Consider the following 16,144-nt stretch of genomic DNA (forward strand, 5'->3'; position numbering starts at 1 on the left):
ATAATTCCACAGGAATATTTTTAAGAAGCAAGTTTGTATGTTTCAAGATCATATTCTGTAAATTTCTGTCCCACTTACAGAATTACATATTATATACAATATGTATGCACATGTATATATATGTATTGATTGATTGATTGATTGATTGATTGATTTATTTAACATCCATAACTGTTACATTACGTACAATTGGACAAGTCAGTTTTATAAAAAAATATATGAGATTAAACATCACATCAAATTGGATGAATCTGTCATTTTCTTTTTACGAGCATCTGCTAACACGTTCTTATAAATTTTTTGATACTTTTTTATATAGTTCAAAGAATGCCTAGGAAGAATCAACTTTTTCTTTAAGTAACATAGAAATTGAAGCCGCTGTCTAGAAACTTTTATCCCTTTAGTAATCCATCTGGATTTGATGTTTTTTACATTTCCAACTTTTTTTATATGAAACATGTTCAGGAAAAGGTCCCGATACTTGTCTAAAAAAGGACTATAAGCTTTGTTTACATCAGTTTGGTGATACACCTCATCCCAGACTTCCCTTGTTAACCTCAAGTTAAATAAGTCGATATTTCTTTTAGAGAAAACTCTTCTTTTGGTTTTTTCAGAGAAAGGAACATGAGAATTTTCTACACCTATGTTCATAATTAGCGCAAAATGATCCGAGTAGCCCATTTCGACAACATTTGTTGAAGTAGGATAAAATACTTTATTTCTAATCATTACATCAATTAGAGAACACGAGTTAGATGAAACTCTCGTAGGAGATTGAACCGTATTTAATAAGTTATTTGAGAGCAACAGATTTAATAGAGTCTTTTGAAGTGAATTCTTTTGGAGTAAGTTTATATTCCAGTCCCCACATATTACTAACAAGCAACCTTTGTTTAGTACCCTATTTATAGCCTCATCTATTTGATTGAAGAACATTTTTACGTCACTATTTGGAGATCTGTATACACAGATTACAATGATTTTAAATTTCACTATTTCAATAGCTGATATTTCCAGTGTTTTTTCTCTACCAAAGTTTTTTAATGGAGAAACCTCTCTGATCTTAATTGATTTGGAAACAAATATACAAGAACCACCATGCTTATCATTTATTCTACAAAAACTATCCGCAAGTTTATATTGATCAATATTTAGATGCAAGATTTGATCACTTAAAAGCCAGTGCTCCGAAAAGCATAAAATATCTGGCTTTTTGGGCCATTGCGAGAGCAGTGCATTTAATTCTAGTAATTGATATGTATGTATTGTATTGTATGTATACATATATGTATATGTATGATATTGTTAGTGTGATGGACAAGAATAAAACAAATCAAACTGTCATTGTATATGTTGGCCTTCACGTTTGCAAGTCTTCGTTTCATAACTACCCAGTTCTAGGTGATCTTATATTAGAAGGAATGATTCCTTACCTGATGGGTTCTCTTAATTTGTTGCACTGTATCACTAAAAGTATTCCATGGTGTATCACAACTCCTATAGTCACCCCAGTAACCAGCTCTTGCACCAAGATCTTCTACTGGTCCTTGATCACTTCTACAACACATTGGTGCTTTACATACTGCATTCCCATCTGGTAAATAATCTGGTTCATAGTGGATGTCTGACAGTTGAATGATTGTAAGAACGTCCGCAGTCTGCAGGTGTGTTTAAAAAAAATATTACATGGTCATTAGTAAGATACATATGCATTTACTGATATTGACATTTCAAATAAAAATGGTATGGAATCTTCCCACATTCTAACACACAGCTTCACCGGTCTAACAGGCAACATTCAACTTCTGCTCGAGCCAAGTCAATGTCACACTGTCACATGTATACAGCACTTGCTGTCCAGCCCACTTGTAGATCATCGTGTGCGCTGGCCAATCAGTGCTCACAATCACAACTGCATCTTTAGTCCTGCCCAGCAAGCATGGTATAAAAGGCAGAGCTCAAAACTTGCTATCATCAGTTCTTCCATCGTCTTCACTCTGCCGAAGACAGCTAACGTAGCTACGCTGATGTCACGAAGCAGCAGCTCTTCAGCAAACAACACTGAGACAGTATACTACACCAGTGCATGTACTACAGCACCAGGCTAGCTAGACTCCACTCTCATGCTGACTCATAACTGTCCAGTGGCCATAAAGAAGGCCTGGGCTATCCGACTAGGCTTGCTGCTATCCAGCCCGCTCGTAACTGCTCAGCGACCATAAAGGAAGGCTCACACTACTACTAGCACATGCATGGCAGAACAAAGAGCCCTTTTCAGGGCCTGAAAACTTGTAAACAACATATATATATTTTGAGACGGCTTCCCAGCCATTCTGTACATTTGAGAATAATATATACAACTGTTATACACGTGTAACTTTATTTTTCCGTTCCAACAACTGTTATAGTTTTACGTGGTTGTCTATTAGAACATCGACATCCCACAACAGAAAGATCAGTACATTCTGTTCTACAAGGAATACTATATTCAGCAGTTAAAGCACACCCCAGAACTCTTGTATTGCTGTTGTTTAATTTAACAACAATAAAATAGAATACACTTCATGCATAAGAATAATCTATTAAATAGTGAACTGGAAAAGATGTATCCCACTATTTGAACCAAAGAGAATTTTTAGGACGTTTATATACACTTTTCCCGTAAATATATCATAAATGTACAGCATATTTCAATACCAATGAAAGATACAGACACTCCCCATCTTATATATGGGTTCTGCAAACACTTACGTAAAACAGATTTTATATCATTTTATTTTTCTGCATCCTATTGTATTAAAAGATAGATAAATACCACATTACCCCTGTCGCTTACTTATACATATACACCATTCCTACACCACATTAACAAGCCCCATGTCGTACTTTATTTACACTATTTTAACTTTTCTTAACAATGTACAGCTCAACATTTTTGAGGATTAGTGTTGTGATGAAGGATTCATGTTTCATTTGGTTCAGTAAATGCATTTCAAAAATTTTGCAAACTAATTTGTGATGACAGGAATTACTTTCCAGTTTCCTTTTCCATACATTAAACATCCTAACATGAATAACTACATCCATAATATTGTATTTAAGCATCCTATTGCATTAATGTATATATGTATACATATATTTCCATCTCAAGTGCAACTTTTTTATTGTTTTGTCCTACTTCACTATCACTATATGTTTTGGGCATCCATGACAAGCATCAGGTGCATGTCTGTCTTACCAGAATTGTTCCACTGAACAACTCTGGCTAGGCAGACATATGCTTGATAATGGCCCTGTATAACCAAAATATTTAGTAATAGATGAGCAGGACAAGACAATAAAAATGTTGCATTTGAGATGGAAATATATGTATACAAATGAACAGCTACTATAATTGAAAAATTTATGAACAATGAAAACATTTTATATAACAACATCCACAATTAAATTTGTTTATAATGTGCTTATCTTTTGCAGCAGTGGAGTATGACTTCTTAGCCAAATCCCAAGGCAGGGAATTTGTGAAAATTTTTGCAGTTGAATATGTATATTGTATAAAAAATCTATGCAAATTTATGCCATAGTTAATACAATTATGAAATAAAAGTGGAAGGACATGTAAAATAAGAGAAGTGGTTAGCAAGTTCTGAGTTTAAATTACTTTATGACACTTTGTAATTCTTTTCCATGTGACAATTCTTTTTTTTTTTTGAGATTATCTGTCACAGAAGTTTGGACTGTTTTCTGAGTTTTGATGGATTTTCTTATCAATTGTTATTAATAACAACTTCACAAGTCTGCATTCTGCATAGGTATGTATGGGCCATCCTTAGAAATCAGAATGACTGATAAGTGCACTTGATGTTGGAATATTAGGAAGAAGGCAGGTAATTTTGTGACTTCTGGTATTCAGCAGTCAGATGTTAGTGCAGGTGTGAAATGTTACTATGTAAAAATAATTCTGATGAATAAATAACAGAAATCTTAGATTTCAGGAAAACTGGTCAGAACTCTGTCCATATGATTTCAATGATGACACATAAGCAGTAGTTGGAATCTTTTCAGAATATTATTTATAATGTCCAAAGCCTAGAATTGAACAAATTAAGGTGGACAATTTTGGAGAAGAGATTGGTCAGCTGCGTTCTCACAGTGTAAATTATTTTATGATACAGCTGGTGACAGGAAGTTTTTCAACCATTATTAATTATTAACATTCATTGTTCCTCATACAACATTTATGAGAGTATATTCCCTCCTGTGAGCATGTCTCAATTTCTGACCAAATCTTTTGTAAACTGTTGTGCTTCTCTGTTCAAATTTCTGAAATTCGTCCATTTTTGGAAGAGTAACTGATGTTCTCTTGGCTTGCATAACATTGAAATGTTTCTTTGCATGTAGTATTATTCCTGAGTATACTATCAAATAAAAATTGAAGTAAAGGTCTTGAAAAAATATCATTATATCTTAGAGCATAAATATGCATTTTACCATCCCTCTGTTGTTCTTTCTTTTTAATTTGCTTAGTGGGAGGTGGAGTCCAACTGGGTCCACTTGGCACGGCAGCCACTGAAAGGCCTATTGTAGCCTGCCCCGTGTGACTACGATGATGGAGAATTTGGTGGAATGAAGATTGGCAGGGGAAACCGAAGTACTCGGAGAAAACCCGCCCCAGCACCACTTTGTCCACCATAAATCCCACTTGACCAGACCCTGAATCAAACCCGGGCTGCCATGGTGGGAAGCCAGCGACTAACCGCTTGAGCTATGGTGTGGCATATCCCTCTGTTGCTTGCCTGCCAGTTACTTGCTTGTTTTGTGAACTGTAAGAAACTGAAATGTGTTAACATTCTATTCCATTAAATTTGGCTAACCCTGGTAGCTTGGTACAGTGAACTATGGTGCGGAATGTCACACTCTCTCCTTCCCTCAAGCTAACACTATATCATGTCTTTCCTAATTGTGCCTGTGCTTACAAATGGCTAGTGTAATCTATGAGGAAATATCTAACATGCTTGTAATGGGCCGGCTCAATTCGGGTGGAAAAAGATGCATTGTCTGATCATTTTTCCTGTTAGTATATGGAATGCTACTACACATGACTATAACACTTTTTATCCCATTTTTCAAAAAAGTTAGCCAGGCTAACATGGTTAACATAAATGTTCTGTCACTGCTCTTTAACAGACTTTAAGTGATTCCTATGTGGAAAATATCTTAATATATTATGAATAGTATATTTATTTTGAGTTTATTTTTTCTACTACATCTGACTTGGCTAAAAATTAGTGTGACTATAAAATGGCTTATCATAGGCTTTAACCATCCAAAGGACAGGATGACTTTTAAGCATAGAGACTGCAAGATTCTTTAATAATCCACTATGATAAACCTCCCATTACTTATTCAATAGCTTTCTCTTTCCACAGTCTCAGTATTAAATACCAGTGACTCATTTTTATTTCATATTAGCACAGTTATATTTCATTTTGATATAGTGAGGAAATTTTTAATATCTCCTATCAACCAATAATTTTACATGTATGGACTTACTTCTGTATTTTCTCGTTTATTGTCAGTTCTGTTAACTTCTGGTTTGGATGGAATAGCAATAGTCCACTCAAGACTAGGCTCATCTTTAAAACAGCCATTTTCTTGCAGCAAGATTCCACAGAATTGTCTAGAATTGATGCTTTTGGTTCTGTTGAATATGTAGAATACTGTATCCTGTTGAACATTTGAAATGACATTTCACATTTTGCATTGTGCATAATGAATCATCAGGTCTGTATATCTTTAGTTTAGATATTCAGTCTTCAGACTTTTTAAATATTTTCCCTAGCTTTCATACACAACTTGTAAAGTGATTTAAAGCATTTTGCATAGATTATATGTATGTATAAAATGAACATGATATGGACTGTGTGTTTATGAACATCTTTCATCAGTCTGCATATGCCATCTATGCCTGGAATATCTGTCCAGCCACTATCTTTCAGTTCATCAGAAAATCTGTCTGTCTAATTCTTTAGCTAATGAACTCTTTATCAGATCTGAACAAAATTATGTATGGAATACCTAGCTTAATGAAAACTGTTGATGTTGTGTGCATGCACAGATATGCAGACACGTACATACGTACTGACAAATACAAGCATATATATTCATGCATAAACCCAAAACACAAATCACTTTTCTCAATCAGATTTTTGTACTATTTTGAAAGAGCTTTTCCTTTAAAGACAGTTTATAAGAAAAACTGTAATGAGATTAAATGGATTACCCAGGGGATAAAGGTTTCAAGTCAGGAAATTAGACTTTTAAACACTTTAAAGAAAAATACAAAATTTTCAAACAATGTATTAGAATACATTAATAGACATCTGAAAATCTATAAAAGGGTTATAACAGAAACTAAAAGAAAATGATACGTTTATGTTAAGTTCACATAACAAAACAAAGGCAATTTGGCAAATAATAAATAAAGAATCTGGAAATTCTCGGCAGGGCGACTATATAACTAGTTTAAAGAATGGAAGTAAGGAAACATCAAATCCACAAAAAATGGCAGACATGTTGAATTCCTTTTTTATTGAAAGTGTTGAAGATCTTTTAGCGAATAATGTAATCCATTCTCCAGTACAAACCTCACAACAGAGGATTCAATATCAAATGAACACAATGTTTTGGCTCCCTATTACCAAAATTGAAATAGAGAGGGTAATAAAAAGTCTATGTGGTAAACCATCTGCAGGCTTTGATGAAATTCAAGAATATTTAGCCCAGAGATGTTCACATGACATAAAGAAACCTTTAGTAGATATTTTTAATGCCTCTTTAAAATCGGGCGTCTTTCCGGATAAGATGAAAATAGCTAAAGTACGACCACTATATAAAAAAGGGGAAAAACAGGAAGTTTGTAATTACAGGCCAATATCAGTTTTGTCGGTGTTCTCCAGAATACTAGAAAAATTGGTGTATAACAGGTTGATATCTTTTGTAACAAAATATACCATATTAACAGAAGTGCAAAATGGATTTAGGAAAAACAAATCAACAGAAACAGCTTTCCAGACCTTCATTGAGAGTATACAGGAGACGATGGATAGACAGGTACACGTTATAGGAATATTTTTTGACTTGACAAAGGCATTTGATGTGATAGACCACAATGTATTACTAGAAAAATTAAATTACTATGGGATCAGAGAGGTTACTAATTTATGGTTTAAATCTTATTTATCTCATTGAGTACAATTTGTTGAAATAAATCACCTGAATAAAAATATCATCCAAAATACATGGGTGAAACAGTACATAGGGTACCACAAGGGTCAATTCTGGGACCACTACTGTTTCTTCCGTATATAAATGATCTCCCGCTAAATGTACAAGGTGCGGAAATGGTATTGTTTGCAGATGACATTAATCTACTTGTTACTGATAAAGATGAAGATGTAGCTCAACAGAAAATAAATAAAATCATGAAACAGCTTGAAACATGGTTTCAGATAAATAACCTTTTAATAAATATTAAAAAAACAGCTGCTATGTCATTCCATCTTAGTAAAAATAGGTTTGTAGTTAAACTGCATATACTCTATAATAACTTGGAAATTGTTTACTTATCGGAACTGAGATTTTTAGGTATAGATATTATAAAAAACCTTAAATGGAATACCCACATCCAGTCATTATGTTCAAAACTTAGTAAAACATCCTATATAATTAAATCACTAAGAGGAGTTTTGAGTCCAAATATGTTAAGAAGCATTTATTTTGGAAAGTTTCAATCATTATTGAGATATGGAAAAATATTTTTTTTGGGGGGGGGGGTTAAGGGGATAGAATAAAGGTATTTAAAATGCAGAAGAGGGTGTTACGAATAATTAGTGGACTTGGTAAACAAGAGTCATGTAGGCAAATTTTTAAAGATTATGGCATCCTCACGGTCACATCTTTGTATATCTTAGAAGTGTTATGTTACATAAAAAAGCACAAAGCAGATTTGATCCAAAATATAAATATTCATAGTTATAATACAAGAATAAACAAGGATTTTCATGTTCAATTCTGCAGAACTACATTATTTAAAAAAAGTGTGGTAAATATGGGGATAGAATGTGCCAAAGAAAATAAAAAACTCGGTGGGTTTTTCAGCTTTTAAAAAGGACTTAAAATCATTTTTATTGAAATATTCTTTTTATACAATAAATGAATTTGTTAGTTTTAATAAAAACGTGGATGTTGCAAGTACTTATGTTTGGATGTCAAAGCCATTCATGAGCTGTATATAGTAGTTTGTATATTTTTTGGAATGTTGTATTTATATATTGCTTATGATTGTAACAAATGTTGGTAGTATGCTTGTAACTTTGTAGATTTATTTTGTTAAAGTGTATTACCGAATGACATGTCCAAGTGTTACTATGTAGCAAAAAGGATGAAATAAAATACAATACAATCATATGATAAGTTTAGTTTTAAATAATATATGGTAAAGTTGTCTCTATGCTTAACTAATTAAGCACTAAGCCATGAAGGCGTACAGGAGAGTGCATGCATAGATCCACGTTTTCTTGACCTCAGCACTAGCTGGAGGTGAGTGGTCAGTGTCATGCCTCAGCTGCTTTACCCATGGGAGAAGAGCACCCGGTTATCCACTGGATAGGAGGTTGGTTGACCCCAGAGCCGGTCTGGACGACATGGAGAAGAGAAAATTCTTGACCCTACTGGGACTTTAACTCTGACACCTGGGTCGTCCAGTCTGTAGCCAGTCACTATAGCGACTATGTTAAATGTATCATAAATAGTTTGTCACTTTTATTACATAATATATTCTGATTGGTATGAAATTTGTATTACTAACTTCTTGATGACTTACCGATGCCACCATTAAGTAAAATTACATAATATTATGCAAGGGATAATGTTGATTTTATTACAGAATTTCACTCACCAAGTTCAAGTCAATAAGTCCATGACATACTTCGGTACTGTAATTTGCAAACTGAATGCATATTGTAGACAGAAGATTTAAAACTTCCTCTCGTGAATGAGTTTCTATATATTCTGTCAGAACATCTATCACTGTATTGCATGCTGTACAGATCAGATCACCTCGTGTTTCAATTGCTGTGCTTGGTTTCATGCTGAAGAGAGATGACAAAGGCAGCTGATTCAGTATTGCAGACAACCGTGATGTGATTATCCCAGTTTCATCAAATATTCTGAGCTCGTGCAACATCTCATTTCTCTTATGTCTTTCGGCACCTAGAGAATAGAATGTTTTAAAATATGCAAGAGTTTTTATAAAGTGGCCAGTTCCTATGGAGAGTAAAGTCACTCTTCTGGATATCTTGATGGGCTTGTAACATGCAATCTTCAGTTGGAAGAAGAAGATTCCTTCTCATTCTAAGTGCTGATTGCAACTGTTCATGGTGCAGTTTAACATAATTACTCTTAATTGTTCTCATGTCTGCATATCCAATTCAATCCAAGTGGAAGCTAAGTTCCATTGAAAGGAATACATAAGGTGTGAGTAAAAATGAAACACTATGACATGAAAACATATTTGTGAGAGGAAGTACAGCTCCACCATCGACTTTGACACTAGATGGAAGTAACTGGTCAGCTTCACGCCCTAGCCACCTCCGACCCATTGGATAGGAGGTTCAGTGGATTACAGAGCCGGTCTGGATGCTATGGAGAATAGAAAAATCTTGTCCTTGCTGGGAATTGAACCCCAGTCATCCCACCTATAACTCATTATACAAACTGAGCTATCCTGGCACTGGAGACGAATATATAATTCACTAAAAGAAATGCTTGGTATTGACACCTTCTATTTCAACCTTTGAACAATTAGTACATTTTGGAAATAGATACAGCCAAATTTGCCATAATTATAACTGTAATTAAATATTTTTGTCTTAACCACAATTAAAATGAAAATATTCATTTTTGCTATAAATAACTGTATTCATTTAAAATAAAAATAATCCAAATTATTTTTCAAATAGTCACCTTCTTTCTCAATAACACTTTTCTATTCATCATATTCATGATGCTGTGGAAGAATTGTTTTGGTTGGTAGTGTAGCTAGTTTTGTGCCAAACATTGCAATTTGTTGTCATTATCAATGTGGACTACATTAAAAGCTACCACAGTAAAATGATAGTTACTCGGTATAAGGTTTAGTTATAGTAAGCATGGTGTTTATGGGAGGACTTTGTGGACAGTTCTATGATTGCTAAAATTGTCACTCAAGAATTTTGGGAACGGTCATTATGGAGCTCCTATGTGGGATACTTTTGCTATGACAATGTTTATATCCCAGAAAATTTTGATATGGCTTCTCCAGCTGATAGTTCTATTTGAATATTTTTGGGCCTCAGCAATGAAGGATGACACTTCCAGCCATACTATGACCTTGGGTTTGAGTCAGCATCTAACAGAAATGAGTACCAGGAATTTTCTTGGGGGGTAAAAGGTAGCCAGCGGGTAAGGCTGACAACCTCACCACCATCTGTGAGCCGACTGTCCAGACAATGTGGCAACCTCAACGTCCCACAACCCTATGGGCCTTCATGGCCTGTTACAGGGATAGCATGATCTATTGTGCTTCCCTTGGATTAGCCCTTTATTAATCCTACACTTTTAATAAAGTGTAGGACCCTGCTTATGGGGGTGTCATAAAAGTCACTTGGTTCCATCAAAAACTGACCCAAGTGATGAAATCTTAAATAAGCTATGGCCTCACAATCACACAGGATGTGTGCGACTAATTCGTTTTCCTGTAGGCACCTTTCACAAATTGGGTTATCCAGATGATGGTAAGGTTGTGAGCCTTAATCTCTGAGCGCCCTTTACCACCTGCTAATCATTTCTGTTAGAGGCTGAGTTGAACCTAGGACTATAGTGCAGCTGGATGGATTAACTAAATTGGAAAAATCCACTGACTCCATCAGGAATCGAACATGTGACCTTCCGGCTTCTAGCACAGTACTTCAACCAACTACACTAATGCCTGCCCCATAACAGTATTTACTCATTGTAATACATTGAGAAAAGAGAAAATTCACAATCCTGTTAAAACTGTTAAGGAATTGCCACTATTTTTACATTTTTGCCTGAAGTACAGAAATTGAACTGATAATGGATACATATTTCTTTCTGTCTCTCTGCATCAGTCAACGTTTCATCTCCCAGAATATGTATCAGGAGTCAACATCAAATTTACGTTTGTATATGTCACTCAAGGCAGTCACGGCAGCCAAACGGACTAAGGATGCACTGTCTCCACTTGCTTGGAAGTCAGGATCATGGGTTCAGATCCCACTCAGGGCATGGATGTTTGGTGTGTGTGTGTGTGTGTGTGTGTGTGCATGCATGGGTGTGCTTTTCTGCATTTGTGCACAGGTATAGGCCTTGCAACGAGCTGATCACCCACCCAAGGAGTTCTACCAAATGTCTACGATCTAGTAAACCGAAGTGAAACGGAGAGTTTCATGGAGGTAGGCTCAGGCCAAAATTGGGGCTGTAATGCCAAATGTCTCTCAATACAATTCCTATTTAACATGAAGTTCGGATTGAGTTTTATCATTTCTCTCAAAAGACAGCCAATCATGCAAAATATTCATGGTATATAATATAGATCCTGTTTAGACATACAAGAACTTCTGATATTATATATAAAAGTTAACAAAGTACAGTGCATAAATTATGTTCCTATCAAGAGTAGGTAAATGCTTTGTGTTGCCAGTTCATAGTGCTTTCTTTTGCCATAAAATGGTAGTACAAAGTGAAGGAAACAAAAATAAATTTTGATATTTCTCTGTCATTTTGAAATTATAAAACAGTGACTTCCTTAAGATTTCCTAATGCTGATGACCTGGTAATTTTCTCTCAACAGGCATGTACCCATCACACAACAGAATGGTGTGAAATTATTACTGCAGTTTTAATTTAGGTTGCGAGTTGCCCTGCCAAGTACATTTTACAGGTTCACAGAGTGTTTATGAAAGATGTGAACTACATATCTACCATGGTGATCGCCATTTTGAACAATCTGCTAAGCAGTATACAATAATACCGACATAATCTTAATCTGCAGTGTTACTTTTCCAGTGCCTGTGTATAAATTCTAACACTCGTTTCTACTGCAAGATTTAGTATGAGATGAATAACATAGAAAAACATAGATGAAACAAATTGATTTGTTGCCGCAGTAGATGACAATCAGTATAATGAAGGAATACAAATTCATAAAGACTGCATTTGAAAAAATTTATAGTGGACAGGAAACTCACCTTTTAAAGAGGTGGCATTTGTTGCCAAACTAATTGTGACTGTCAGCACTGCTGACCAAATAACCTGTTGCAGCAGCATGGTCTCTGCACACAAATAGCTCTGTCTACTGAACAATAATCTTCTATTATATAGAAATCACATCTCTTGAACCACTGTTATCTTTTACATGATCTGCCATTGTAAATGATAAGGCCAATTAAACATTCTTTTATTTCGAAAACAACTAAAGCTTCAAACTCCACATTCATTTCACAATAAGTATCGGGTCTGAGATAGCTCAACTGGTGTAGAGACTAGGCTATGGGCTAGTCAGCCTAAAAGTTAGGGTTTGATTCCTGGTAAGGGGCAACAACTTTCTCTCTTCTCCACAATGTCCAGACCAGCTCAGGGGCCTACCAAGCTGCATATACAATGGTTACCTGGGGCCATTTCCCTTGGGGTTAAGTTGCTGTGACCTGAAGCTGGCCAATCACTTCCATCTTGTGCTGAGGTTAAGAGTGGTGGAGCTATACCTCTGCTCTCTCCTATGGCTCGGTTTTTAATCTCTTTAAGATAAGAGGTAATTTTGGCTTTCACTTATGTGGAATAGGGATGGCTAGCTTCTATACTTTCTATGGCTCTCTGAGCCCTAAATACCAGTAGTGAGTATCAGAGTCTTTCATATGTATTATTAATAAGAATGGAAAGCATTTACTCCATAATGTAGGGCATAAAATTTTTGACAATATTCTTTTCAATTTATTAAGCTTACAGGCAAGGTGTTTGTGGAAGCTAAAGCAGAAGTTTCGTTATTTCTTAAATCTCCTAAAGAAAATAAATGTGATATTCAAAGCATGATTTAGTGTGGCTAAGAATCAAAATGGCCAACTAATGTTGAGCAAATCTCTTTTCGCAAACTTCACCAAAATCCAATTAACCATTTATGATATGCATGAAATTACCATTTCAGGCCTTATGTGAATTAAACATTATGGGTCAGCATGGCTGCTAATCAGAATTGCCCAACAGATTTTGTAAAACGTTTCCATATTAAATTAAGGAAATCTGCTCAGGTGATGATACCAGGTCACTGATGTATGAGGACGGACAAGGGCACCACATAACTTTCTTTTTTACTTTCTTAAGAACATCAAAAGGGGACGAAAGTTGAAGGTGAGAAATCCCCTGTAATGAAGTGCTTTCATGTCATAATTATTCAGTAATTCCCTGTACAGTGCTCATTTGTCCAGTTATGTATAATGAAGAAATATAGTTAATTCTTCAAGGACTTCATTGTATGGGAAGGATTAATGCTAGATGGCAATATAGTAATTTTTTTCCTACATTTTATGATGATTCAGTGGGTACATCTAGTGCACAAATACAGAGAGATGAATATGACTTCCTGGTTGCTACCAGATTTTTTTAAGAGTGGGGGCAGCAAGAAACTTCTTTTACAAATGTATGTTTACACCATTTATGATGAATTTTACCGAAAGCCGTAGAATGTTCAGGATACAAGATTACGTTTTTTAAAAATAATGTTATTACATATTTCCTTCCTTCATTTTCAATCTTGTTCTTTCAAAAATGCGGTAGGGTGGGGGGGGNGGGAATTAATGTCTGAAGACTTCCCACTCCAGTACTTCTGGTATTACTTCTGACGACATGATTCATCAGTTTTGTGTTCTTGCAATTCAATCTTTTGTGGGCGTAGTAAGCATTATGTTCCTTGGCAGGGGCATTAGAAGCAAATAAATCTGCTCATGTCTTTCAGCAAGATTCCTGGAAGAAGCCAATCATTCTGAAATTATAGATATGTGTTGAGGCTTGGGTTAACAGAATATCTAAATGTCTGAAATCTTGGCATCCTTCTTTAACAGACTACATAATGTCGTAATTGGATCACAATGTGAACGTCTCAATTACTTTTCCATGAGTGTGTGTGTGTGTGTGTGCTAATTTCAATCTAATTAAAACAATTTTTGTTTCTCATTTTGGAATCAACAAATGAATTTCTTATTACCATGATATTTAATGACTGCTGCTACTACTACTACTACTACCACCTTCACCACCACCACCACCACAACCATCACCACTACTCTTCCTCCTCTTCCAACTCATACTTCTTCTTTTAACCCAAAGTTTGGGTGCTCAGCTATTTTAAATGTGATTTTGCCATATTCTTCCGGTTCTTTCCAAGTTTCTGTATCCTTCAGGATTATATAAGTACGAAAATTATGGATATCTAGCATCATGCATCCTGTCTGCATATTCTTTTGAATTTAATTTAAGTCTGAGAATTAATTAGCTTGTACAATTTATGTGTATGCTATTTAGCTTATGTAACTGAGAATTGGCATCTGTATCTGTATCTATCTTTATTTTCATTCTGTAGAACCTTACTGGCTATCAAAGCCATCAGATAAAGAACATGTCACATTATTGTTTTAATTGCATTGTCATACCTACCATCAACAATGCATGAAACATATTTGAGGACACTAGGTTTGTATCCTATCTAATCGAAATTCAAATGATGATCCTCAGGATCTACAGGCTAATGTCAAAAGAGACCTAAATTAGGTTATAACTATGAAGAAAGCAGTCTTCTGGGATTTTGCACCGTGTATATGTGGTGTTAACCGACGTTTCGGAGGAACGTCGGTTAACACCACATATACACGGTGCAAAATCCCAGAAGACTGCTTTCTTCATAGTCACCGCCGTGCAAGCCTCAAATCTTACACAGGTTATAACTATTTGCTCCACTGTTTCTCTTTTGTGCACCACGTGTTAATGTTTCATCTCATTCCCTATGTATAACACTTGCAGTTGATAGCCTTATTAAACAAATCCACTCAAACCTCAGTCTTCTTTTTATTATTGTTTGCCAGGAAAACCATTATCTGATTATATCAATATCTGTATTTGATGACCAAATCATGCCATAGGCTTTGTAACTCTTGAATGTAGATTACATCAGTAGAGCAGAGATAGTGATTTCGTCTATAAACGAGACCTTGTGAGGAGCTGTCTTTGAGCCTTATCTCAGGATAAGGAGAAGGAGAGATCAGAATTTCTGGATTAGGCCCCATTCATCCCAAGGGCACGCCTGTTCACATTACACAAATAGTATAACCTTGATAGTGTTGCCTAAGAAAGAGATTACAATAATTTTAATCCTCTAAGGAGAGAATTATCAGGAGGTTAGGTTAATTGGGTAATGTGAAGAAAATGGAATTTTTTACACAATAATATATATTTCAGTTTAATTTCCCTGACTTTCCAAAATTAAGTTATCATTTATACCAGTTCCAAAGCGGCCTCCGTAGTCTAGAGGTAACGTTCCCACCTCATTACTCGTGGTACGCGGGTTCAAATACCCGGTGGAGGACGTCAAATTTTTAAGGGCGGAAAAATTCAGGGAACAAGTCCTCCGGCAGGGACTTTAAGCTGCGTGTCAGGTGTCGTAACTTTACGGCACGTAAAAGAACCTCATATCTCCAAAGGGGATCACTGAGCCAAATTCCAGGATGTTTCCCGCCCAACAATAGTCTCTACGGCCTCTGATAGATGGGGGAAGCATTATAGATACCGCTAAGCAAGTGGCCGAACTCACTTGCTCGGCGGGACTGATGGTACGCACCATTTATCGGTAGGGTATAGAGTCTGGTAGAATATCATAGAGGGAAGCACAATGGACCAATACTGGTCTAAGTGCATGGGTAAACCCACCCTCTCCAATAACTAACTAACTAAACTAACTATACCAGTTCCAGATACATATATGAAGGATGTATTAATCCAAAGCTATCTGCAATTAGTTATATTTCTTAATGCGTAACTT

General features: G+C 35.5%; 1 protein-coding gene across 1 annotated transcript in view; it reads right to left on the bottom strand.

Moving 5' to 3' along the window:
* LOC111874388 (sphingomyelin phosphodiesterase 1) overlaps nucleotides 1–12,414 on the bottom strand; it is a 29,064-nt gene extending 16,650 nt beyond the window's left edge. Inside the window, exons 1-4 of the mRNA XM_023869856.2 lie at nucleotides 12,312–12,414; nucleotides 8,960–9,273; nucleotides 5,554–5,727; nucleotides 1,434–1,658 (exon numbers count right to left, since the gene is read on the bottom strand). Coding sequence (XP_023725624.2) covers nucleotides 1,434–1,658; nucleotides 5,554–5,727; nucleotides 8,960–9,273; nucleotides 12,312–12,390 — 792 coding nt within the window. The 5' untranslated portion in view covers nucleotides 12,391–12,414. The remainder of the gene's footprint in view (nucleotides 1–1,433; nucleotides 1,659–5,553; nucleotides 5,728–8,959; nucleotides 9,274–12,311) is intronic.
* Nucleotides 12,415–16,144: the final 3,730 nt, after the last annotated feature.

The sequence above is a fragment of the Cryptotermes secundus genome, unplaced genomic scaffold, assembly GCF_002891405.2.
Source record: "Cryptotermes secundus unplaced genomic scaffold, Csec_1.0 scaffold197, whole genome shotgun sequence".
NCBI lineage: Eukaryota > Metazoa > Arthropoda > Insecta > Blattodea > Kalotermitidae > Cryptotermes > Cryptotermes secundus.